This window comes from Bos indicus, chromosome 2, assembly GCF_029378745.1.
Source record: "Bos indicus isolate NIAB-ARS_2022 breed Sahiwal x Tharparkar chromosome 2, NIAB-ARS_B.indTharparkar_mat_pri_1.0, whole genome shotgun sequence".
NCBI classification, from domain to species: domain Eukaryota; kingdom Metazoa; phylum Chordata; class Mammalia; order Artiodactyla; family Bovidae; genus Bos; species Bos indicus.
In genome coordinates, this window is record NC_091761.1 from 89,239,292 (window position 1) to 89,266,237 (window position 26,946).

A 26,946-nucleotide genomic window follows, 5' to 3' on the forward strand; every position below is an offset into this window, starting at 1 on the left:
CCAGGTTCAATGCAGGATACAGGATGCTTGGGGCTGGTGCACTGGAATGACCCAGAGGGATGGTATGCGGAGGGTGGTGGGAGAGGGGTTCAGGATTGGGAACACGTGTACACCCATGGCGGATTTATGTTGATGTATGGCAAAACCCATACAATATTGTAAAGTAATTAGCCTCTAATTAAAATAAATAAATTTAAATTTAAAAAATTAAAGAAAAAAAAAAAAAAACCTAGATCCTGTCACCCCTACTAAAAGCCTTCCAGTGGCTTCCCATCATATTTAGACAGTTCAGCAAAACCTTCATCATGCCTGCCAAGCCTCCCTCCATGCTCTGGCCCAGACTCTGGCCACTGGCCACCTCTCCAGCTTCATTTCCTTCCATCTAGAGCACAGAAAGAAGGTCAAAGACACGGACTCTGGAGCAACTCTTCCATCATTGCCTGTGTGACATTGGACAAATTGCCTGATGTCTCTGTGCTGCGGTTTCTACATCTCTAAAGAGAAGATGACAACACTTTATCAAGCTGCTGTAGGACTAAGGGAGTCCTGAAAAGGGTCTCCAGCCCATAGTAAGCTTCTGTACATGTTTCTGGTTTTAAGTAGTTCGATGTCTTAACCCTCAAATTCAGAGAAGAAAGTGAGTACGAAAAAAAAGATTAAGAAAATATACTTGCAGTTTGCTTAATGCAGTTAAGGACACATTTTTATGAAGTCTCGATAAAGAAGTTATGAAGGTATGTACATAGTGAAATCTCCTTTTGCCTTTTAACTGTAGAAAAACCTAAGAAAGTGTCATGAGTTTTAATAGCATTGAATTAATCGATGGTGTAGTTAGTTAAAAAAACAATAATAGTCTATTTAAAACTCTCTTTTATTTTTTTCATTCCTGATGTTAAACACCTTCCCCCAGTAAAACCAGTCTTGGATTCCAAAGGGGACTGGCAAAATCACTGATCTGACTGACATGGGAAGGGAGGAGAAGGGCACACCTGTGGGCTGGGCGGGCCGGGAGCTCTGGTTGGTGCTTCATGTCTGCCAGGATGGCTATAAATCACCTCTTCTCTTCCTGCTTTGGCAGCTCGGGCTTCCCCAAGGCTGATAAGCATCCAGGTTTTTGCCCTAACATATCTGCTCTCCAAGAAAAAAATAACCCTCTATCTTGGTGGAGGTATTTTTTCTGGCATAATGCCTTCTCTTTCCAATTCTGATGAGTTGATTTTTTTTGTGAATGGAAGAAAGGTAAGTTTATGATATGATTAATATGAATTTTCATATGTCAGAGATAAAAACCAAGCTGATTTTCTTTCACTAATACTGTTTCTTATTTATTTAAACTCTCTTTTCTGTCTTTTTCAAGTCATATGTAGTAGTATGAACTTGACCATGGGTCGTTAGTTTAGGCTTTAGTGCGAAATTATTAAAGCTTGGGAGTGTTTGTTCTTTTCTTTTGGAATCAATAAGGAACTCTCATTTTATTTGTTAAATTACAATGGTAGTGAATTCTGACCCAGGCATTAAAAACTATGTCATCCTCCCATTACATGGATGTTAGCTCTGCTTGAGTTTAGCAATACTATTTTATTTTATTTATTTTTTTACTTTGGAGGCTTGTGTTTTATTCATGGGCTATCAGCCTCCCTCCTGCCCACCGGGGCAGGTAGGAGGAGTGAGGGAAGGGAGGGCAACTGGGCTAGGAGGGGGCCGACTGCCACTGCCCTTTGTAGATGTACTTCAGCATGGTGGTGATGGTGCACATGTCCAGCTCGATTTTCTGAGCCCAGTTCTGCACATCCCTGATTTGTACCTGGTTGAAGTTCTCCACCATCCCAAGCCACTGACCTGTACGCTTGGCAGACTGGGCAGCCTGAATCTGTAGGGTCTTCACCTTGTTGTCCAGCTTTCTCTGGCTCCTGTTGGCCTGGGCCACACCCACATTGAGGTGATCCACCAAAACTTCTGTCAGGCAGGTGGCTGGAGTGATGGCCTCTCGCCTCTTCGGCCGCAGCTTTTTGCATTCGTTCTGCTTGGCCTGGTGGTCTTTCAGCAGGTGAGACAGCATGGTCATGGTGGGCTGGGGGCAGGGCACACCTGGCACCCTCCCAACAACACTGTTTTAATAGAAGGAGTATATGACATTGGGGATAATAATAGCAAAGGAGGATCTTATTTTGCCCTAATAAATACTTTCAGGCTGATCCATGAACCTTGAGGCTAAAGCATCCTGGCCTGCTACTTTGGGCTTGGAGCAGTATCGTGAATGAAGACAACACTAAATCAAGTGTAGCAATGATCCGGCAATTAGAATGGTTGAGAAACATTGACCTGGAATGTTGCATCAGGAACATCGATGTCTTTATAGCACAGAATGGTGTCAGCAGGCTGTGTCTCCTCAATGTAAGGGCACACAGGAGGAAGGGACAGTGGTCCTGGCTTGCAGGCCATCACTCCCGACCTTCATCTTGTTTCCACCTTGGAAATAATTTCTGTAGCCACACAGTTAAGGTGTTAGAGCAGTCTAGGTGTAATGCTTTGCTTCTGCGATGACATTTCACTCAGCCTGCTCTGCACGCTGAGATTCTGAATGGGGAGCACTGAGCTCATCTGTGGCTGAGTGAATCTTCTGAGGGCTCAAAAGGAGACTTGAAAATAGGAGGCAGTTATGAAAAACAATGTGGTTTGTTACTTTTTCTGGGGTGATCAAAAATACGTTTAGTGGAATAAGGTCCTGTGTCTCTAGTCTCAGTGTTGCACCTCTTCCTGATGGGTTCCGCTGCAATTCTCCTCTCTAATCTTGCCTGACTGTACCCAGCAGAGATCTGCCTGAGTCAGGGAGGACAGATAACTTTATCTCATGTGCAGGCTTCAGTCTATTGGGATTAGCAGCCTGGAGCGCCATGTGACAGGCAGAGGGGAGATTCCTGTTCCCTTAAGCTCTTCCTTCACCCAGGCACCTCTGTTTCAGTGGGCAAGGGGAGCTGGTGGGGACAGAAGAGGCTCCCTCATAACATACTCTCCTATGACTCCTTTAGAGAATCTTCTCTAGCTAAGCTATTTCATGACTTCATGTGGCTGAGTTATCCTGAGTCAATTTTGGAATCTGTTTCCCTATCTGGATCCTTTCCGAGTAACTCTAAGGAAAAAATAAGCCAGAACTTACAGTTGTCACATATATGAGAAAGTTCAGAGACAGTGAAACAGCCTTCCATTATTTCTCCAGAATTCTAGTTCCAGTGTTAGAAAAGGCTTCTTTTGTTGTTTTTGGTCCTTGCAAAGACAGCACCTTTCAAAACATGCCCCCAAAACAACAGATAGGATTGCCATAACATGCTGGTATTATCTTCCTAAAATCCCTTCTTATTTCACAATGTAGGTCATAGAGAAGAATGCTGATCCTGAAGTATATCTACTATTCTACTTGAGGAAAATCCGTATCCTTTTATTTTACTGTAATAAATCTGGCTTTGGTGGTAAAAAGAAAACATGCTAAGACTTCTAAAAGAAGTCATTCTTCCTTTTGTATTTGCTCTAGATAAATAACCTTGTATTCAATTTGCACAGTCTAGTTGGAGTTCAGAGAATGCATTTAAAAGTGACAGATATGTGCTATATTCATTGTATTTTTTGCCTGGGCAAAACCAAAATGATCATCCAGTGAACCATGAGTGTGCTAACGTTGGAAATAACTTTTTGACTTTTGAGCCCCCATGGTCACCTTGATGATGATTTTATATTCAGCAGTGTGAATGTGAAAATGTCGAGCCAGGAACTTCCCCAGTGGTCCAGTGATTAAGACTTCCATGTCTGGGGGCATGGGTTCAATCCCTGGTTGGGGAATTAAAATCCAACACGGCAAGCCAACCAAAAGGTTAAATATGTCCAGCCACTTGCTGTGTACATGTGGGTACAGTGGGTACATGCCACTGACAATGACAATGTGTGTACCTTCCCACAAGGGCATTTCATTGACTTGTCATCTATGCCTTTTAATAATCCTTATCAGAGAAAACAAGGTTTTATAAGCATATTTCAAAATTCCATTGTATAACTAATGCACTCCAGCTCTTCACTTCTGATCTGGACCCTTTTTCACATCTCACTACTCCTGCACCTTCAGTAAATATTCAAAAAGAATTTCTTGGGCTTGAGTGTAACTGTAAAAGCACAAGAGAGTGACTGTGGCAGTGGTTACACAGATCTATGAGATACAGTTGCATAGAGCTGAGTATACCACATAGTATGAGAGCATGCATAAGAGGCAAAATCTGAAGAAACTCTAGCCTCTGGTTATCTGTCTTCGGTATGATACCCGTGTCAGTTTCCCGGTTTTGGTGTTGCACTGTAGTTCTGCGGGATGTCAGCATTGGGGGAAACTAGGGAACAGGTCCATAGGGCAGTCTGTACTATTTTTGCAACTTCTTATGAAACTACAATTGTTTCAAAATAATTTGGAGGTTTTTTGGGCAGAGTTTCCTAGTACCTAGTGGTTAGAATTCCAGGCTTTCACTGACATAGCTTGGGTTCAATCCCTTGTCACAGAACTGAGATCCTGTAAATCGACAAATTATAAGTTAAAAATAAGTATACTTAGTCAGTGTCTACTAAGAACAAGGCACTATATTAAGCTCTGAGGAATCAGTGGTGTGCCAGACAATCCTCTCTCCAGAATCTTCGTTTCCTTCTGCTTCTGGCTCTTGGCCTCCCAACACACACATCTAAAAACATGAAGCATGACTTCCTTTCTCCCTGACCTTTCCTTGCCAGACTTATCTAATAACTGTGTGTACCTAATGTCTCATTTCTCTGCTGACTCCATCTCTCACTATTTAACATTTCAACCTGGTTTCCTACCCCCATTATTCTACTACTCTAGCCAGTATAGCCCCCCAGTGTCCCCATTGCACTCACTATTCAGGGAATTGGGATTACAGTTGAAACAAAACAAAAAAACCAAACAGGCCAAATCCTTCCTCCTTGGTTTTGCCACCTCCCATTTACCCAGCTTTAAAATCTGTGTTAGTCAGCATACCCTGTCACTTCCCTTTTCTTACCTATCTACATCTGTGCCACACTTTACCAAGCTTTCTCTAGACTCCCAAAGTGAAGAAGCTCTATATTAGGAACAAGCTGAAAATTCATGGGCTCCCAGGTAAGCAAGGCTGATAGAGCCCTAGACAGAATCATCCCCAGCCTCCCATTTCCCTGGTGGCTCACACAGTAAAGAGTCTGCTTGCAGTGCAGGAGACCTGGGTTTGATCCCTGGGTCGGGAAGATCCCCTGGAGAAAGAAATGGCAACTCACCTACGCTGCCCAGACCTGCTGGGGTGCAACCTCATGTTACCTCTCCTTCTACATGACAGATCCTGGCCTGCTGTTAAGCAATCTGACCTGTAAAAGCAAGATACTGCACCAGCAAGAGTTGATGTCCCACAGCTACATGGATTAAAGAGGATGTGCCAGGGTCCAGCCCCAGTTGGAGCCAGGGATTCCCTTGGGAGGATGGCATTGGCGAAAAGGATAGAAATAGAGAAAGAGATAAGGAAAGAATTTTGCAGTTGAGAAAATAGAGGAGAGAAAAGAAGCTGGTATTCCTTGGTTTACACAGAAAGCCAATAAGGCCCCAGCACTGGACTTGCTCTGTTCACGTAGGCCGCAGGCGCCCTCTCGAATCGCGGAAGGTGCCCCACCTTAGGCACCTTCTCGAGTGGGTCTTAGAAGCCCAGGCAGGAAAGTGAACGCAGAGAGCCCCTGTGCTCCATGGAATCAGCCTGAATAGGAAAAGGAAAGAGAAAGAACGACATGGGGAGACCAAGCTTCGGTGAGCAAGGCCTGCACTTTATTTTCCAAAATAGTTTTTATACCTTAAGTTGTGCATAGAGGATAATGGGGGAAGAGGTAGAGTCATGCAAGGTCAGCAGTCCTTGATCCTTATCGAAGCCAGGCCTTCTTTCTGCAAACTTATCATATGCAAAAGTTTTAGGTGATTTACATCATCTTCTGGCCAGGAGGCCTGTTAACCTTCTATGACCCTTTCTTCAGAAAACTTATTTTTCTCTAAAGGTGATTATTCTAAAGTCAGGTGCCACCCTCCGAAAGCATTAGATAAAGTTGCATTCCTATAGGGCAAAAGTGTGGTGGGCTATAACAAGAAAAGAATTAACTCAAGGGTCCAAGGTTACAAACATTAAAGCTATTACTTACATTTCTATACACCAACTATATTAATCAATACACTCCCAGGGACACAGCAGGTAAGGGATATGGAAACTTGGCAGCAAGCATTAGCTCAACAAAGAAATCCTCTACTAGTTCTTTTCTAACAATTTTAACTCTCTGAGAAGCTCTGCATTGTTAGAATATCTTAAGCTTCCCGCGCCTCACGTGGTTGGGAGGCTGTGAATCTGAACAAACCTGTCAGACAAGCCAGAAAGTCATCAGAGGGGTTTGAATTGAAACACTCCTATTATGCCCAGAAGATTTATTAACTAGAGCTCTAAATTGATTTTCTTCAGAGAAAGGTGGTAGGGGATAGCCCCCCGTTAATGTCAGAAGAGTTGGTGAAAGTCGTGAAATGGTAAAACAGACAGATTCTGGTTTTGGGGTAGACACTCAGGCAGACCAGGGATGGAGCCCTTGAGCCCTGACTCGCCTTGCCCGTCAGGGCTCTCCTGCATGACCTTGTCATGCGTGGGAACTCCCGTGCTGGCTCCCGGCAAGGATGTGTCATTAGGGAGTTGCTTTAATGCAACTGTGAGATCCTGGCTCTAGGATAAAACTGGAAACGCTTATCCTCATTTTCCCTCACTCTTCACATACCCAGCCCTATCACTTCTTGCAGTTCTTGAAACAACTCTTCATTCAGTAGATGAATTTTACCAAGCACCACGTGTGCAGAAGTAAGCTAGAAGACACAGCCTCCACCCTCAGTCTAGAGAATGAAGAGAGAGATAGCGGGTGTGATGAGTGCCGTGTTATGGGAACATGGACAGGGCACTCCCACCAGGCTTGAAGAAGGAAGGGAGAGAGAAGGGCTGTGTAGGAGTTGCTGGGAAAGGGGAATTCTTGGGGAAAAGGGTATACTTGGTGGTGGTGTGGGGGGGATGGGGTGGTGCAGAGGCAAGAGAATATATTGCTTTAGAGGAACCCAAAGCAGTTTATTCCAATGGATGTACAGCTTTGGGGGAAGGTATAGCAAGAGATGAATGAGGAGTGAGATCCTTGAGGCAAAGAGTCAAGTTTGGCATGCAAGACACAATCACTCACTGATGAATGACCAGAGGTCAGTGGAAATTCCAGGGTCAACTGCACACGCTGGCCGTGAGCATTTAGTCTCAGGGTAACTTCTGTATATGCCCATAGTGTTGTGTATCTTGGTGCCCTGAGAAAGCTCTTTTCTTAAAGGACCAAAAAATAAACTTCTGATATATTATTGTTTGTATTTGACTTATGTGGGGTTGTCAGCTTTAGCATATAGAAATATAGTATGCCCAGGTAAATTTGAATTTGAATGCATGGGACATACTTACACTAAAATATAATTCATTTTTTATCTGAAATTCAGATTTAACTGGGTGTCCTATATTTTGTCTGGTCACCCTACCTAGCAAAGAGCTTTAGGATGAGTCAACAGAACATGGAAGAAACTGCCTGAATCAGGCACTTCTGGCGGGACTGGAGGAAGGAGGCATCAAACTACTTGTGTGGTAACCAGAGGGCAAAGCAGCTGGTTGAATCAACCTTTCACTTTTCACTCAAGGCAATGTTAACACAAGAAGCAGAGAGCTGCTTTAAGGTCTGACAGAGTGAACAGTCAAAATTTGACTCTTCTTTGAGTCAGACGGCTCCTGGATTCCTTTGCTTGAAAATATCAGGTCACCAAAGGCAAAGAGAAGGGGTTTCTCTGACTTTTCCATTCAGGTCAATGGAACACTCTAAGGCATCACCCATGAGACTCTGCCTGAAGAAAGCAAGCTTGACTTGCCTGAGTGGGCTCAGACGAGGGAACAGAGGAAGTGGGGTGCCACCCACTCTGAACCTCTGCAGAGAATCTCAGCTTCCTACTCTGCGGTGTCCTGACCTGTTATTACCTCTTCATGGGCAGAAATTTCTAAGATGAAATTATTCTCAGCCTCCACCCAAGCCAATGATAATATGCACCCATGAAATCTTTCTTAAACCTCACCTGGAAAGGTCCCAAGCAAATTCTAGTAGACTCTAATAGCACCTGAAGCAAAAGGATCACATACGTTATTTGTTCTTTCTTTGTGGAAACATGCCAGTATCTTACAGGGAAGAGGTACGAAAGAGTTTGTTGATATTACTGGTTCAGGAACCAAGTTATCAATTCATATTCTCTAATCTTGTAATCCTATAAGAAAATAAAAGCATTACATTGCTGAACCAGGAAAAGTTAAACTTCCTGGTGGGGGTTTCTAAGTTTTACATATGCACCACCTCCCAGCACCTCCACAGCAACAATATGAGTGTAGAATCCATTGTCCCCAACTCTGAATTCAACAGGCTTTTCCCTATTCATGTGGATGAAGACTATCATCTAACTGGCATGAGGCTCTTTGTAGTCTTCACGTGTCCCACTCAGTGTGAATATCCAGAGAACTCACTTTAGAAGCATGAGCTTTTGATTATAAGGTGCTGCCCTCACCCCACTGGAGAGCTACCATACTGTCTTTCTAAAATCAAGAAAATGCCGCATTCACAAATGCATCGGGGATTTCAGATAAAGCCCTGTGATGTAGGTGTGTAGGGATATCTTCTCACCTGTCATCAATTAGCTCACTTATGTGCAAAAAGTGGAACAGCTCTCTTAAGCAAGGAATCTTTTCTCCAGAAAATGACTCACTTGTTATCAGTATCTGAGGAAGAAAAGTATAGAAAGCATAGCAGCCTGGGTCCTTCTTTTCCTTGACCCCCTTCCTTCCAGTCCACCTCACCGGCACCAAATACAGCTGTGGGAGCGGAGGCTGCGGTGCCTGCACTGTCATGGTGTCCAGATACGACCCAAAGACCAAGAAGATCCAGTATCCTTTGCATTGGCCCAAGCACTTCTGAAAAGAATGCAGAACCTCCACTTCCTGTCCCTGTGTCCCCTCTCCTCTCTCAAGGTGTCCATTGCACTCACATGGCCTCTGGACCTGCTCTCCTGTGACTTACCATGCTCCAGATCTTTCCTATGGACTTTCTTCCCATCAGGGTGTATCTGTCCTGGATTCCAGTCTCTCAGGGCCACTCTGTCTCTTGCTGTACAGATATTTACTTTGCTTTTGAGCAGATCTGACTGAGGGCCAGGCAAGAACGGGTTTACACACAAAGAAGTGATGCATTGTCCTGGGAGAAGGTTTAGGTCAACATACATTAGGAAAGTTATTCCCTTGAAGGGCTGAGACCTCCCATCATGCTGTGTGACTGAGCTAACGTCACCTTGACCTAAAGTGTAAATTTGCTCACTGATTGCATGCGGTAGCAGAGTTGTCAAGCATGATTCCGAAGTTTTTTGTCTTAAGTCTCTGGATTATGCTGTTCACAAATTAGGAAGAGGAGAAGCAAAAGAAAGGAAAGGGGTGAGTTTAGCTTTGGATGAATAGCACAGCAATTACTATGGGACATGCGAGAGGAATTGTCCACAGGTATCTACATAGACAGGTCTACTACTCAGAGGAGAGGTCTCATCTGGAACTAATTTGTTGAAAGTTATCAACATAGATACTAACAATGACAATAGAAATAGCTAATGTTTATTGAATGCTAGGCACTGTTCAAAATAGTTTACATCATGTTATCATATTTAGTCCCCAAAACAACTTTAAGACAGACTCAACTGTCACTCATATTGAAAAAAGAGGGAATGGAGGCAAAGAGGGTTAACTAACTTGTCAAGGTTATGAGGACCAGTTAGTGGTAAAAGCAGGTTTTCAACCATAGTCGTTTAGAATGTAGCGGGAATCACAGGAGAGCTTCCAAGCTCAGGACACTGCAGAACAAGAGACAGGGAGATGGGCAAAGAAAGACACCCCCCAAAGGAGACCAAGAGGGGGTAGCCAGGGATGAAGGAGGAGCATCCAGAAGAGAAAGTTCCAAGGTGGTAGAAGTGCAATAGTATGAAACACCAGGACATGGCTCAGAGCCATTAGATTGCTCCCAGAGCACTGTCAGCAGACTTGTGGGGCTGGAAGATGAGGTACAGATACGCAGGAGTGACTGGAGGGCCAGGAAGGCATAGATAGCTTTTGAAGAAACTTGACTAAGAAGGGGAGAAAGATGGGCTGGAGAGAGACATTGGCCTGGGGATTTATTGTTAGCACAAAAAAACACTTGAACTTCTAAATTCAAGGGAATTTAGAGAAATGAGACCCTAGAAAGGAAGAAGTTAGAAGGGCAATTGATAATGAATCAAGTCCTTGGGAAGACAAGAATAGAAAGGATTCAGGGCACAGGGGAGGAGGAGGGGTGGGGTGTCCTCACCCTCCAGGCTTGGACTGGGGGGTGAGGCTGACTGTAGCTAGAGATGAGTAAGTGTGGGCTGGGCAGTGACAGGAGAATATGCTTCTATTTCCTGGATGAGGCATAAGGCTAAGACGGGAAAGCAATGAGCCCTGGGAAAATTGAGAGAAAAGGGAGAGGGAGATAACATTAAGAGAAACTAAACTTAATGGAGGAGGGCAGCTGGAGGACAAAAAAAAAAAAAAAATGCACAATAACCCAGGGTTCACTTTTGCTCTGTATACCAAGCACTCTTCCGAGAAACTAAACTGGACTAATGAAGCCTGGACCCCATTCCCAACCAGTGGGATGAGAATCTGATGAAACCACATCTGCTGTGTCAATAATACAGACTCTAGTGTGAGAGAGATGGTCAAGACAGGGGCATAAACCCATGGCTTTCATACTTGCCCATACACTGGAATCAGCTAAGGAGCTTTGAAAAGTGATGGAGTGATTGCATCCCAAAGATTCTGGTTTAATTAGGCTAACCTTGGACTTCCCTGGCAGTCCAGTGGTTAAGACTCTGTGCTTCCAATGTAGGGGGCCAGGGTTCGATCCCTAGCCAGGGAACTAAGATCCCACATACTGTGTGGCATGACCAAAAATTAATAATAATAATTAGGCTAGCATGCAACCAGAGCTTTTGTATGTTTAGAAACTTCCCACAGTTGAGAATCACTGGGGTAAATTATCCCATGATGGTTTACATGAGTCAGTATATCATTTTATGATGAGAAAAAGCCTTTTTTCTCTGAATGAGAAAAATAAACAAAGAATGAGGGTCTCTTGGAGGTTCTACACAAAACTCATTTTTCTTTTTTTCCATTTCTCTCTACCATTCTACTCCAGCCATATGTTAAGTCCTTTCTTGAACACTTCCAAAAAGTTATGGTTTTTTATCTAGTGTTCTCTGTTCTCAGGGAAATATAGTCTCAAGACCCTTTCTAGAAATAGCTCCCTGAATTATGTTACCCTCTGCGTGTGATTCCAATGTGTTCTCTTTACAAAATCCCATCACAGCCATTATCCAGTTACAGCGTGCCTGGTGCCCATCTGCTCTCTGCATGGGGCTGCTGTCACCACTGTGGAAGGTGTAGGAAGCATCAAAACCAGGATTCACCCCGTGCAGGTAAGAGTACAATGTGGTGGGGACCCAGCGCTGGTATCGGCACCCTCCATAATCTAATGGACTCCAGTTAGGTCATCAATTTTGAGATTTTTTTGTGCTTTTAAATTCTCATTTTGTGGGATTTAGTGCTTCATAGCTAGGGATCTTTTCAGAGATTGGTGTATAGGGACTTCCATGGTGGGCCAGCGGTTAAGATTCTGTAGTCTTCCACTGAAGGGGGCATAGGTTCCATCCCTGATGGGGGAACTAAGATCCCAAAATAAGATGCCCAAAATAAAATAAAATTTTTTAAAAAGAGAGAGAGATTTGTGTATAAACCGAGATTTCATCTTCATAATTTTAATATATCTTAACTTCTCAGTCTCATCCTTGCCCTAAACTAAAACAAGGACAACCCAGTCTGATAAGAGAAGAAAATGAGATAGGAAACTAGAAGTTTATAGAAGATACTACTTGTCTACCACATTTCAAAATTACTAAACTGTGAATAAGAAGCTAATCTTGTATACAAATACTCCCCAAATGTCTCATGAGAAGCTGAACACCATGCTACAATAAAGCAGAACTAAAATGACGAAGTATTTATTGATACTAATGTTCAGAGGACTTTTTAAAAGAAACTGCAATATTACTTTTATGTACTATTGAACAAGAGTTTCTTCGGAGGTTAAGTTTTAAAAGCAGGGTGTAGAAAGAAAATTATGGATTGCTGTAATCTCCTTGGAAATTTCTTCCCCTAGAAGGTTGTGTTAGAACATGGAGGCGCAGAGCTTCCTCTGTTGATATGTTGCATTTATGAGCACTTTTGGTAGTGCTTGTCTTTCAACTGTAAACTTAATGACTTTTTGACCTTATTAAGCTCTTACTGCACACTTGGCTCACCATCTTAACAGTTATGGAAACAACCTAATGCTGCAGCTTATCAGATTTCTTCCTCCCAAATTCTGACAATACTTGATAGTTCAGGAGTGTCCCAAACAGGCTTTTACTGGCATGTGAGAGCCGCTTCTCTTGTGTTGTTGGAAGAGGGTGTTTGCTATGACCAGTGTGTTCTCTTGGCAAAACTCTATTAGTCTTTGCCCTGCTTCATTCTGTACTCCAAGGCCAAATTTGCCTGTTACTCCAGGTGTTTCTTGACTTCCTACTTTTGCATTCCAGTCCCCTATAATGAAAAGGACAACTTTTTGGGGTGTTAGTTCTAAAAGGTCTTGTAGGTCTTCATAGAACCGTTCAACTTCAGCTTCTTCAGTGTTACTGGTTGGGGCATAGACTTGGATTACTTCTGGGAAAGATTAAGGGCAGGAGGAGACGCCCACGACAGACGATAAGATGGTTGGATGGCATCACCGACTCAATGGATGTAAGTTTGGGTAATCTCCGGGAGTTGATGATGGACAGGGAGGCCTGGTGTGCTGCGGTTCATGGGGTCGCAAAGAGTCAGACATGACTGAGTGACTGAACTGAACTGAACTGAGAGCCGCTTGGTAAATGTTAGGGATTTTGTGAGCCAGGCTTTAAGCACAGCTGTTACTAAAAACTAAACTATACAAACTTAAAAGTAGGTAAATGATATTAAAAACGTTAATAAATAGTAACTTTTACTGTATCCCAATCATTTTACTACATTTTTCTATCACCTATGCTTTTGAGGACATTTATGTCTATTGTAGCTACACAGTGGAAGTACCTTGTAAGTGTATCCACATTCAATGACATCACATCAGAAGTTTAACCTCAGCCTCCATGGAAATATTTATATTACCAAAAATAGTAGAAGCTACAAATAAGGACTGTCTTCCCAGAGATCCAGTTGTTAAATATTCACCAGCACATGTGCTGTGTCTGTCTATATGACACATCTGAAACAACTTGCCTTCTAGCAGTAAACCCAACACAGCCATATTTTCCTCTAGCACCAGAACAATGTCTTTCCTTTCAGTTGAACCACAGATGAAGTATTTGGCTTCCATCTTAAGGGTCATGCTGTTTGAAAAAGGTTTATTTAAAAAACATATGAATCACATTCAGGCCAGTGAACTGAAGTATCCTCAACTCATTGAGAAAGACATGGGACAGAGACACACAGTGGGACCCACAGAGTCATGTTTCCCATTCGTTCATGGATGGGGTCTTTGTATAGAATGGACAAAGTAAATTGTCATTTCACATTCTATTTCTATTTTGCACTCTCTTTTTTTTATTGTTTTGTTGTATTTAAATGCATAAAGTTGAAAGTGCATAAATTATGTAAATGGTACAACACTACTAAATTATACTTCACAATTTTCAAAGCATGTATATAGATTGTCATTTAATCCATAAAACATTACAGAATATAAATGAAGAAGATAAAACTTACTTGCCAGAGACTGTTAAATGATTGTATATACTCATTTATTTATTCTCAGTTATCTTGTGCCATAGATACCATTATTATTCTAATTTAAAAGATGGGAATAACTTGTGGACACAGGGTGGGAAGGAGAGGGTAGGGTGAATTGAGAGAATATTATTGACATATATACACCACCATGTGGAGCCTGCCAGGCTCCTCTGTCCATGGGATTACAAAGGAGTCGGACATGATTTAGCAACTAAAATGACAACAATGTGTAAAGTAGATAACTAGTGGGAAGCTGCTGTATAAGACAGGGAGCTCAGCTGCATCTCTGTGGTGACCTAGAGTGATGGGATGTGGGGTGGGTTGGGAGAGAGGTATATGACGGAGGGGATGTATGTATACTGACTCACGTTGTTGCACAGCACAAACTATTAATAACACAACATTGTAAAGCAATATAATGTTGTTTAGTCACTAAGCTGTGTCCAACTCTTTTGCTATCCTGTGGACTGCAGCGCCCCAGGATCCTCTGTCCATAGGATTTCCCAGCCAAGGATACTGGAGCAAGTTGCCATTTACTTCTCCGGGGAATCTTCCTGACCCAAGGATCAAAATGCATCTCCTGCATTGACAGATTCTTTACCACTGAGCCACCAAGGAAGCCCCAAAAGCAATTATACTCCAATTAAAAAAAAAAAAAAGTCTTTTTAAAAGGAAGTGAAAAAGATGAAGAAAGGAATAAAGTAAAATAAGTCATCCAGAGACCCACAATTAATGAATACAGGAAGGACCTAAACCCACATGAACATGACTTCAAAGCATTTTACTCATTACTTAAACTATATTCTTATTTCACAGGAAAAGAAACCAGAGAGTCTAGAGAGTAAAATAACTTAATACATGCCAATAGGCTTTTCTTGAGTGGGTAGGCGAAACATGATTTCAAGAAATAGAAATATTCTTCCAGAATGACATTTTTCACCCTGCAGTTATCTCTAGAAAGCTAAATATATAAGCTTTGCTCCTATCTGGTATACAAGGAAGGGAAATGGGAGGTTTAAAGTAGAAGTAATGTACCATTTTTCCCCAGGAAAGACTTGCCAAGTGTCATGGGACACAGTGTGGCTTCTGCAGCCCAGGAATGGTGATGTCCATCTACACGCTGCTGAGGAACCACCCGGAGCCCACCCCTGAGCAGATAACCGAAGCTCTTGGAGGTGAGGTTTCTCAGCCCTCAGCAAAGCAGGACTTCTAGAGGGAGGTGCCCAAGGAAGGAGGGAAGAAGGCCCCAGCTGGTGGAGAGAAGCTTTGGGGTTCCAGGCACCTGGTCAACAAGTAGGCCTCATTAGCCCTCATCTTGACCTCAGTCCTCTCTAGGAAGGGCCGCCTTCATTGGTCAGCATTGGTGCCAAGAATTGGGGCAATACTGTTTCATTACAAACCTTTCTCCTTTAATGGAGCCTGTAGTCACTCTGCAAAAGCATTCAAACAGGCTGTTTCTAACATTTTTAATACAATAGTTTCCAAATGTGGAAATCTGGGTAGTGTACAAGAATGAGATTTTTTGGTTTATTTTTAAATCAATCTGTTAGAATCATTCATTAACTTTACTTACTAAAATTAATTTTACAAAGAGAATAGATTTCTGAAACTTTACCTTTTTCTGTTCTGGTTGGGTTCATTACAAGATCAAGAAGCCCATAAACAGGAATTAGTTATCACAGATAAGCTTGGTGAGCAACTCAATCTCCTATGACAAAAGAGCTATCGAATTTAAGTGAATTTACTACCAAAAAAAAGCATTTTATCAAATGTAGTTTCCTTCAATTAACATACTAGGTTCAAGGTAAGCAGTTACTAGTTCTTTGAAGAAAGCTGTGGAAGAAAACCTCGAAACGTTGTAAGAAAACTCTCTGTCCCTTTCGGTAAACAAACCTACACAAAAATTCAGTTTTATGATGAAAAGATACAGACTAAAACAAAGTAAAATTTCAACTTAAGTTGTATGATAACTAGAATATAAATATTCACTAATATTTTCCCTTATCTCTCATCAACTTCTACATTCAACATTTTTCAGTTTCTCATTAAGTATTATAAGAATTTTGGCCAATGGTTTCAATTATAATTTTAGCTAAACCTGAATAAATTTGAATAATAGATTATCTTTGTTTTATAAAATAACCCACACTAACGAGATATTTAGAGCTTTGAAAAGTAAAGTTCTTGTGATTTGCCTTACTTTTTGTATGTGTCTTTGAATATGCACAGACAGCCTTATAAACATGAATTATTTCCTCCCAGATTCTATGCCTATAACTCACTTAACCACCAGGAGATGGCTGTAAAGTTTGGCTAAATTATAAAGATAACTTTATTCTAGGCAAGGATAACTTCGAGAGTATTTTTTGTTTCACACTTCATTTACTTGATCTCTTTCTAGAATTATAAATGCTAGGCACACTGATAACCTTTATGTTCATGTTTGAAGAAAACTGATCAAATAAAAACTCAAAAGGAATGCAATTAGACATGACACATACCTTCTATAATGATCAGCTGATACAAATGACCACTTCATTTAATCTTGTTTTTTTCTTCAAGACTAAGAAAAGAAAAATTTTGAATTTCCATATTTTTCTCCCTTAGAATCAGAAAATTTTCTGTAATGGGTGCTATTAGTTTCCCTCGGTGGGCTTTTACTAGCGCTTCTGATTATGTGGCAAACAAAACTAAAAGCTTTGATATAGCTCTATCTAGCTTTTAATGCTTTCTCACTGTTTATCAATGAGAAATTGTCCTTTGCCTCTTAAATAGTTCAATCTCATGCCCTACAGCTATGTTCTAGGTATTTCAACTCCTTTTTTCTATGCCAAAGAGAGATTTATAACTCACAAACTCCTGTATTCTTTCTTCTTAAGCAAAAGGAAAGATAAAATATGGAATCTAAATCCATCCTTGTGCATGTAGTTTCTTTCTAAACAATTTTTGCTCAAATAAAAAAAGAGAAGTAAACCTATTATCCAGTTTTTCCACATGACTCACTGGCAACAAGTTTCCAAATAACACTTTGCTTCTAGCTAACTAAAGCTGCCCAGTTCACATATATACATTGCTTCTGAAATTTTTAAACTGTATTTGAACATAATAATCTTAAATTTATTTTTAACATAAAAATGATGTATTTCTATTATGAAAAATGAAAAAAAAAATGAAAAGATAAGGAAAAACTCATTCATATTCCTGCTACTAGAAGACAACCACAGTCAAGATGCTTCTCTTTCAGTCTCTTCTGTACATAGTTTTTGTAAGGCTTATTTTAAATACTTGTGACTATCATGTATGCAATTGCATAGTACATATACAATTTTTAACTATACAACATAAGAATTTTCCCATATTACTAAAACCTCTTTATAAATATCATTTATACTGGCTTCAAATTTGAATATACTTTTTTTTTAATATTTTATTTTATTTTTTAAACTTTACAATATTGTATTGGTTTTGCAACATGAATCCGCCACAGGTATACACGTGTTCCCCATCCTGAACCCTCCTCCCTCTTCCCTTCCTGTACCATCCCTCTGGGTCGTCCCAGTGCACCAGCCCCAAGCATCCAGTATCGTACATCGAACCTGGACTGGTGACTCGTTTCATATACAATATTATACATGTTTCAATGCCATTCTCCCAAATCATCCCACCCTCTCCCTCTCCCACAGAGTCCAAAAGACTGTTCTATACATCAGTGTCTCTTTTGCTGTCTCGTATACAGGGTTATTGTTACCATCTTTCTAAATTCCATATATATGCGTTAGTATACTGTACTGGTGTTTTTCTTTCTGGCTTACTTCACTCTGTATAATAGGCTCCAGTTTCATCCACCTCATTAGAACTGATTCAAATGTATTCTTTTTAATGGCTGTGAATATACTTTTTTTAAAGGACAGTGGTTTCATCACCGTTTCTACCATATTTTGAAATGACTAATTAAAACAATACCATGTCCTTATTGAGCACCTACTATGCTGTACTGGGAGGATTCAAGAACATCTAAGACTGTCTTTGCTTTCTCCATGAGCTTAAGAGCCAATGAAGGAAATGAAGTACGCACATAAATGACCCTACTCCAACATGGTCAGCGATATTCCTGGGGAAGGATCCAGACAATGAGTGTACGGCTCTGGCTGGGGTGTTAGAGTGGACTCCATGGAGGAGGGGGGCTGTGGCCCTGATAAATGGACACACTCTCCCCAAGAGGACCTTTGAGGCAGAAGAGACTACATGAGAGAAGCTTAACAAAGGGGCCCATGTGAGATGTTATGGGGGACGGTGGTCACATGTTATATGAGTTATGGCAAGGGTGGGAAACAATGTAGGAAGGGAAAAAACTATAGAGATCTCTGTGATATTTCAGGATAAAACTGTAATCACAAGTATATTCTAATTTTTGAAGGGCATTTCTGTTTCAAAGAACCATTTTGTTGGTTTGAGAAACAAAAAGTAGAAACCGAAAAACTACTAATATAGCTATTCCAATGAAAAAAAGCACAACTATGCAATATATCTCTATCATTCCTTAAACATCAATTTCTTCTTCAGGTAATTTGTGCCGCTGTACTGGATACCGACCAATTGTAGAAAGTGGAAAAACTTTCTGTGCGGTAAGTAATGATAAAAAATATTTTTTCAGTTGATTTAACATATTAAAAAACCTTTGTGTAAAACTGTCTATTGCATTCAGTTATCTCTAAAATGTGCTTTCTATCCACTGAAAGTTATTAAATGCCACTATTGTTGTTTTTAAAAATAAATCTTTAATATCTATCTTGTTTACAGCCCTAAATTAGGCACTGTCTTTAGAAGTAAAGTATGTGGTCTATGACTTCAAGAAATGCAAAGCCTATAGAAGAAAATTAAATATATAGATTAAAAAACAATAAACACATAGTTGAAAAGCAAGATATTAAAAGCTCAATATATCCTCTCTAGTGGGCTTCCCAGGTGGCACAGTGGTAAGGCATCTGCCTACCAATGCAGGAGATTTAGGAGACTTGGGCTCCATCCCTAGGTTGGGAAGACCCCCTGGAGTAGAAAAATGGCTACTAACTGCAGTGTTCTTGCCAGGAAAATCCCATGGACAGAGGACCTGGTGTGCTATAGTCCATTGAGTCACAAAGAGTCAGACACGACTGAGTGCAGCACAGCACAGCAGCATAGCCTCTCTACCTTGTAAATAAATTTTAGAGGAATACGGATTAAACAGAATCAATGAGTGGGGAGGGAAGATACAGAGGAGACTTATTGGAGAATGAGAGTTATGAGCCAGGTCTTAAAGGAAGTGATATTAACGGATGGGTAAAGAGAGGCCATTAGAAAATTTCCAGTAAGAAAATGTATGGAAGTAGAAAAAAGAAAGGATGTCCAAAGTTCAACTAAGAAATTGAAATGGCTGAAGCATTAAGGAATTTAGGCTCAAAGCTGATACCTACTATATAGTCATTGTTTATTCTCAAGCTAGAAGTCACACAAGAACAATATTTCAAAATTCTTGGCACCTGTCTATAAGAAAAATAAGCCTGGAAAGAGAGGATGGGGATGAGGGCACGGACTAGTGCAATATCCCATGAATGAGGGAATGAGGACCTAAACCAGTGTGGTAGATATGGGCCCAAAATGATAACTTTCAGGAAGAGGATTGCCAGAATCATAACCTCTAGATGATAAAGGAGGCAGTGAGAAAGAAATCCAAATCAGCTTCCAAACTGAGACATCAAAGAATCAAATAGGTTGAAGGAAGCTGTAAAAGAATGATTTAGTATATGGCCTGGAGGGGGGTGATGTCTTGAGATAGATTTAGTTTTCATAAAGTTAAAAATCAAGACTAGACATCATCATGACAAGTATTCAGTTGTGTTTTTCATCACCCATTTTTATGTAAAAAATTATTTTTATATAATTTTGATTGACCAAAACCAACTCAAAGGGTGCAAGTTCATTCCAAATACTAAAACATCTAAAAGAAATCTTTGTTTAGACCAGAAACAAAGAATTTCAAAAAAATTTCCAAACTACAGGCTAGTTTATTTTAAATCCTGAGTAAGATATTTTTTATGTTGTGCTGTATGTGTGGCCATTTTGACTCATGAGAACAGCAATTTCGAATGATTCAATCTATTACTATTTTCCTGGAGGCAAAATACATACAAAAGTAGACATTTTGTCACACTCACTCAGGGTCCCCACATTCAGCCACTAGTTGGTCCCTTTATTGTGCATGATGTTGTCACAAAGTCCAAATGCCTTCTCAACTCTGGACAGTTACCTTATGAGTGAAAATACCCACCACCATTCCTGCAGTGCTTCCTGTGTGTCAGATACTGTGCACACCTGTCACATATTTAAATCTGACAAACCTCTTGGGGCGGGTTTTATTTTCCTAATTTAACTAATTCAATCCAGCTAGTATGTGTTAAAGCAGGAACTAGAACCCAGGTCTCTTTGACTCCACGTATAAAGCCAAACCATAGGTCTCCAGACCACCACAGACCCTTAGGCTGTGTCTACATGTGAAAACGGCAAACAGGAATGATGATTTGTTTGAGAGTTGCAGGAACTGACCGGTGAATTCAGGCCAAAAACACTACTTTGACTCTACATGAAATGTCCTGAAAATTAAGGCAAAATGTTTTGGGACTTGCGTTCTCCAAATACTTTGGAATAGCTCCAAAAACATTCAAAGAAACTCAGGTTTTTCAGTCTATTTATATTTATATACAGGACATCTTAAAGGCAGTTTGTCTTCCCAGGACTTCATTAAAAAATACACATGCATCACCCTTCTGATGAAAAGCCAGCTGTTTGTCTTTCTAATTACCACCTTGTAACTATACTCCTTTGACCTCACTTCCAGTAGGAAGCCTTAGCTGACTGACCCACCTTCCTCTAACCACCTTCATCTTCCCCTGAAACTCAAGCAGAACCATTTATAAGACCCTAGCAGGAACATGGTTGCACACTCCATGCATTTTGTCTGATCCTTCAGTTATGGAATAGCTTATACTCTGTCCCACTCCATTACAGAGTCCCTGAGCTTCCCTGGTAGCTAAGATGGTATAGAATCTGCCTACAGTGTAGGAGGCCCCAGTTCAATTCCTAGGTTGGGAAGACCCCCTGGGGAAGGGATAGGCTACCTACTCCAGTATTCTTGGGCTTCCCTTGTGGCTCAGCTGGTAAAGAATCTGCCTGCAATGTGGAAGACCTGGGTTCAATCCCTGGGTTGGGAAGATCCCCTGAAGAAGGGAAGAGCTACCCACTCCAATATTCTGGCCTGGAGAATTCCATGGACTGCAGTCCATAGGTTCGAAAAGAGTCAGACACGGCTGAGTGACTTTCGCTTCACTGAGGGCCAGGATGGGCTCTGTTACTTCTTCCATAGCTCCTCTGGGGCCTGGGCACTGCTGGGTGCTCAGGTTGGTGTTTAAAAATCAACCAATGGATTTGTTATAAACTGTATTACTTCCTAAGGAATCAACTGTTTGTCAAATGAAAGGATCAGGAAAATGTTGCATGGATCAAGAAGAGAAGTCTTTCACAAGTAGACAGGAAAAAGTAAGTATCTATTATTCTACTTAAGTTGGAATTGACTGAAACATGCCCACATCAATCCAAATTTATTATTCTAGTCTTTTCAGTGAATAAAACGTAAAGTTAGTGAATTCAAGGCATAAACAGCTTTTACAAGTCCCCCAGATTAGCAAGCCCATGACTTTCATGAGGGGCTTCCCAGGTGGCACAGTGGTAAAAGAATCCGCCTGCAGTGCAGGAGACGTAAGAGACGTGGGTTCAGTCCCTGGGTCAGGAAGATCCCCTGGAGGAGGAAATGGCAACCCACTCCAGTATTCTTGCCTAGAAAATTCCATGGACAGAGGAACCTGGTGGGCTACAGTCTATGGGGTTGCACAGAGTCAGACATGACTGAGCATACGTGCACAGACTTTCATGAGGCTAGTCACCACAGAAGACTATTTTCCTTCAGAAGCACTACAAATTTCTGTGCCTTAATCTGGGCTTACCCCCTCTGTAACCCCCCAGCAAGCACTACAAGGGATGAAAGCAGGGACACATCTTCATGCCTGTGGCAGATAAACACCTGCCAGTGATACCTGAGACCCAGACAGAAGTTAAAATCCAATTCCTGACACCAAAAGAGGAAGCCCAGAGCCCAGCAGATCTGCCAGGGAAACCATCAGTGTCCGCTGAGGGCGGGGAGGAATTCTGCCAGGGCTGCCCTGTGGCTCTGGGGCTTCTATTTTATATACAGAATGTCAGATGCAGGCTCTGACTCTGAAGTTTCACACTGAGAGACTCCTGTGCATCTCTCAGCATCTCTGAAGTTCCATTTGTGTTTTGTTTTGTTGAGATGTGTACCAAACTGTACAACGAAGATGAATTCCAGCCCTTCGATCCAACCCAGGAACCTATATTCCCTCCTGAACTGATAGTAAGATACTTTACTTTTGTTGTCTTATAACATGATGTGGTTTAAGCATTTTGCCTTATACTATGAGACTACTGAGTTTTAGATCCTAAAAGTTGGGAGTGTGTCCAACATGATAACCCATTTTTAGAAACATGTTCAGCTCTGCTGTGAATAGTATAAAACAGACAGCTTAGGAAAGCGGTGCTGCCGGGACCATAGGGGTGCTTGGGTCCACCCCTCCACTGAAGATCCTGAGCTCAGAGAGTGTAGGTGACTTAACCAAGATCACACAACTACACAGTGAGATGCGTCAAAGACATTTTGTAAAACTAGTAAAGTAAAAATCAGATGATACTTATTATAATGGAATTTCATTATTCCTACTCTTAACCTCTGTGTTCTCAACTCAGTGGGGAGAGAGAGAGAATAACACAAACAGTGTGATATGCCCATCATTCTATTCCATGGCTCTGTCCTGGAGAGAGCATGAGGTGAGGGCTATGATTCTACTGGCTTCTCAGAAAGCTTCAGTCCCTATGTTACCAACCAGGGTTCTTGGCCTCCTTAATCAGTAGAAACCTATCAGAGGCCAGACAAGAAATTCAGGTAAACCTTTACTACAGCCCCTGCTGCAGCATGGGGGAGTCAAAACACACAACAGGTCCCCTCTCTGCTTGCTTGCTCCCTGAGGGGGCGGTGAGCTTGTTCCTTATATGGCATGAGGGTAGGGGTGTGTCCAGGGGTCAACCCGAAGGGATGGCTTAAGTGGTTTGCCCACCCCTTAGGCGATGTCATGTGCAGGGGGTGTGCGCAGTACCTGCTTTTTCTCTGGCTCTTCAAAAGCGGCAGCTGGGTTTTTGGGTCTCTTTGTATTATTTGTTCAGAATTTGCCTCAGTTGCGCATGCACGTAGTTATTTTTGACCCATGCAGTTTCCTTGTATTTTGTTACTCAAGGAGAGATCCAGGGGCAAGCATTACAGCACTCGAGCAAAAGGTCCCAGGTCCCCGCCTGTCTCACACACACACCCCTCAGAGCGTGAGAACCTGGACGCACCTCGTGTTTAACGATTATTTGTACATGTAGATATGTAGATAAAGATAGATATTTTAAATATATTAGTATATTTGATCAGAGAAGGCAACGGCACCCCACTCCAGTACTCTTGCCTTGAAAATCCCATGGAGGGAGGAGCCTGGTAGGCTGCAGTCCATGGGGTCGCTAAGAGTTGGACACAATTGAGCGACTTCACTTTCACTTTTCATTTTCATGCATTGGAGAAGGAAATGGCAACCCACTCCAGTGTTCTTGCCTGGAGAATCCCAAGGACGGCAGAGCCTGGTGAGCTGTCTATGGGGTCGCACAGAGTCAGACACAACTGAAATGACTTAGCAGTAGCAGCAGCAGTATATTTGATATATATTTTAATATTATATATATGTACAAAGTTGTAAAAGTATCCATTTATACTCTACCAGATGAATGATTTAAGGGATTTTTTTACCCAAGGATAATATTGCTAATAAGCAATTTCTGTCCTACCGAAGAATCTAATTTCCAAAGAATCTAATCTCCAAAGGAGGGGCCCCTCTGAGTCACCATTACGGCAGAATTAGAGCAAGAAGCCTAGCCCTTTAATTCCAGGCTAAGATACCTTCAAGATGCCATGCTGCCTCCTCTCTGTGTAGTCACTTCACAAATGCAGAGTTTGCTCTACTCTATATGCAGCTGTTGATGTACAGACACCTATTATGAGAGTTATTCAGTGGTGCTAAGACACATCTTCTCAATCTAGGTAGCTTCAAACAAGGCCACCTTCTCCTGATACCTAGAAGTTAGGTTGTCTCAAAAAGCTAAAATAAACAGCAGGCTACTTAGACACCCAGAGCATTACTTGGAAGTCTATTGGCTTTGCTTCCCTGTAGAGAATGGCAGAAGACCCGAACAAAAGGAGGCTGACGTTCCGAGGGAAGAGGACCACCTGGATCACTCCTGTAAAATTGAATGACCTTCTGGAGCTGAAAACCAGTTTCCCTGAAGCCCCCATCATCATGGGGAACACTGCAGTGGGTAGGTGGTCTAGGGGCATGTTTTTTTAGTCTAGATTGGGGTAACTCAAACGTGTCTCTTTTAAAACTCTGCACAAATGCGATTCACTTTTATTAGTGAGTGCCTATGATCCTTTAGAATGTTGTGTTGTTTTCTTTTGCAAGTGAGTTGCCATGTAATTTCCACTTTGAATTATCAGCAAGCCACACATTACTGTCTTTCTTTTCTAATTGCTTTACGTATTTTTCTCCTTAAGGACCCAGTATTAAATTCAGAGATGAATTCCATCCGGTTTTTATATCTCCACTTGGGCTTCAAGAACTATATTTCGTGGATAGCACAGATGATGGTACGTACCTTTTTTTTTTCCAATTAAGAGGTAACCATTGGCTGCTGCTGCTGCTGCTAAGTCGCTTCAGTCATGTCCGACTCTGTGCGACCCCATAGACGGCAGCTCACAAGGATCCCCCATCCCTGGGATTCTCCAGGCAAGAACAATGGAGTGGGTTGCCATTTCCTTCTCCAATGCATGAAAGTGAAAACTGAAAGTGAAGTCGCTCAGTCGTGTCCGACTCTTCTCGACCCCATGGACCGTAGCCTACCAGGCTCCTCTGTCCATGGGATTTTCCAGGCAAGAGTACTGGAGTGGGGTGCCATTGCTAGTGGGCTGTTAATCAATTACAAAAACTGGACTAATTTGAGATCTTCATAGAATAGCTGACCTCATTTACTCTTTCAGAAATATGTATTGAGCACCTATGTGAGTCTTCTATGAGCTTTATCAAACTGCCCACCCGGCTGTGTCACCATGGACTACATTGTCATAGAAGCCATAATGGCAGGAGGATGGCACACAGCTCAGCCAAGTATAGAGAGAGTGACTGAATAAGAAGGCTTAAGACATTATTGGAGAAGGAAATGGCAACCCACTGCAGTGTTCTTGCCTGGAGAATCACAGGGACAGGGAGCCTGGTGGGCTGCCGTCTATGGGGTCGCACAGAGTTGGACACTACTAAAGTGACTTAGCAGCAGCAGCAGCAAGACATTATTTGGCCAGTAGGAAAGGTTCTTGCCTGATATTACTCCCTGATTCACAAATTTGCTTGAGGCATATCCTATATACATGCACACTCACCAAAAAGAGAAAAGATCTGGGCCATAAGATTTGAAAATGTAACTATAAACAACAACCTTATTTATTTTTACAGTCCTCACAATTTACTAAGGGTCCTCACATCTCTTATTTGTTTTGATTCTCATGACAACCCTGGGAGGTAGACATAGCAGGTAGTCTTGAAATCCCCATTCTCCTAAAGAACATGCAGGATCAAAAGGCTTAAGTAACTGCTGAACTTCACACGCCTAACACATGGTCAAGTCAGGACTAGATCCTAAGTCTTCTTACTCCAAGTCAAGTATTCCTTCTTCATCATGCACCAAATAAGGCTATCTGAGACATATGTACCACTGTCTACTATCCAAACTCAGCATGTGAATGGATAAAAATCATCAGTTCAGTTCAGTTGCTCAGTCGTGTCCGACTCTTGGCAACCCCATGAACCGCAGCATGCCAGGCCTCCCTGTTCATCACCAGCTCCCAGAGTCTACCTAAACCCATGTCCATTGAGTTGGTGATGCCATCCAACCATCTCATCTTCTGTCATTCCCTTCTCCTCCTGCTCTCAATCTTACCCAGCATCAGGTCTTATCAAATGAGTCAGCTCTTCGCATCAGGTGGCCTAAGTATTGGAGTTTCAGCTTCAACATCAGTCCTTCCAATGAACACCCAAGACTGATCTCCTTTAGAATGGACTGGCTGGATCTCCTTGCAGTACAAGAGACTCTCAAGAGTCTTCTCCAACACCACAGTTCAAAAGCATCAATTCTTCAGCACTCAGCCTCCTTTATATTCCAACTCTCACATCCATAATGACTACTGGAAAAATCTTAGCCTTGACTAGATGGACCTTTGTTGACAAAGAATGTCTCTGCTTTTTAATATGTTGTCTAGGTTGGTCATAACTTCCCTTCCAAGGAGTAAGAGTCTTTTAATTTCACAGCTGCAATCACCATCTGCAGTGATTTTGGAGTCCAGAAAAATAAAGTCATCCACTGTTCCCACTGTCTCCCCATCTATTTGCCATGAAGTGATGGGACTGGATGCCATGATCTTAGTTTTCTGAATGTTGAGCTTTAAGCCAACTTTTTCACTCTCCTCTTTCACTTTCATCAAGAGGCTCTTTAGTTCTTCTTCACTTTCTGCCATGAGGGTGGTGTCATCTGCATATCTGAGGCTATTGATATTTCTCCCAGCAATCTTGATTCCAGCTTGTGCTTCTTCCAGTCCAGCGTTTCTCATGATGTACTCTGCATAGAAGTTAAATACGCAGGGTGACAATATACAGCCTTGACCTACTCCTTTTCCTATTTGGAACCAGTCTGTTGT

At 41.7% G+C, this 26,946-nt stretch overlaps 2 protein-coding genes across 2 annotated transcripts in view; one reads left to right on the plus strand and one right to left on the minus strand.

Moving 5' to 3' along the window:
* Positions 1-1,088: 1,088 nt before the first annotated feature.
* LOC109569310 (aldehyde oxidase 4-like) overlaps positions 1,089-26,946 on the plus strand; it is a 71,660-nt gene continuing 45,802 nt past the window's right edge. The window contains exons 1-10 of the mRNA XM_019974651.2: positions 1,089-1,239; positions 3,371-3,428; positions 8,939-9,035; positions 11,518-11,626; positions 15,058-15,184; positions 18,573-18,634; positions 21,498-21,581; positions 22,393-22,473; positions 24,377-24,521; positions 24,757-24,849. Of these exons, the coding sequence (XP_019830210.2) occupies positions 1,186-1,239; positions 3,371-3,428; positions 8,939-9,035; positions 11,518-11,626; positions 15,058-15,184; positions 18,573-18,634; positions 21,498-21,581; positions 22,393-22,473; positions 24,377-24,521; positions 24,757-24,849 (910 nt within the window). The 5' untranslated portion in view covers positions 1,089-1,185. The remainder of the gene's footprint in view (positions 1,240-3,370; positions 3,429-8,938; positions 9,036-11,517; positions 11,627-15,057; positions 15,185-18,572; positions 18,635-21,497; positions 21,582-22,392; positions 22,474-24,376; positions 24,522-24,756; positions 24,850-26,946) is intronic.
* Positions 1,235-2,999, minus strand: LOC139176799 (biogenesis of lysosome-related organelles complex 1 subunit 1-like). The gene has a single exon (XM_070769960.1). The coding sequence runs from the start codon at positions 2,063-2,065 to the stop codon at positions 1,691-1,693; it is 375 nt and encodes a 124-aa protein (XP_070626061.1). The 5' UTR covers positions 2,066-2,999; the 3' UTR covers positions 1,235-1,690.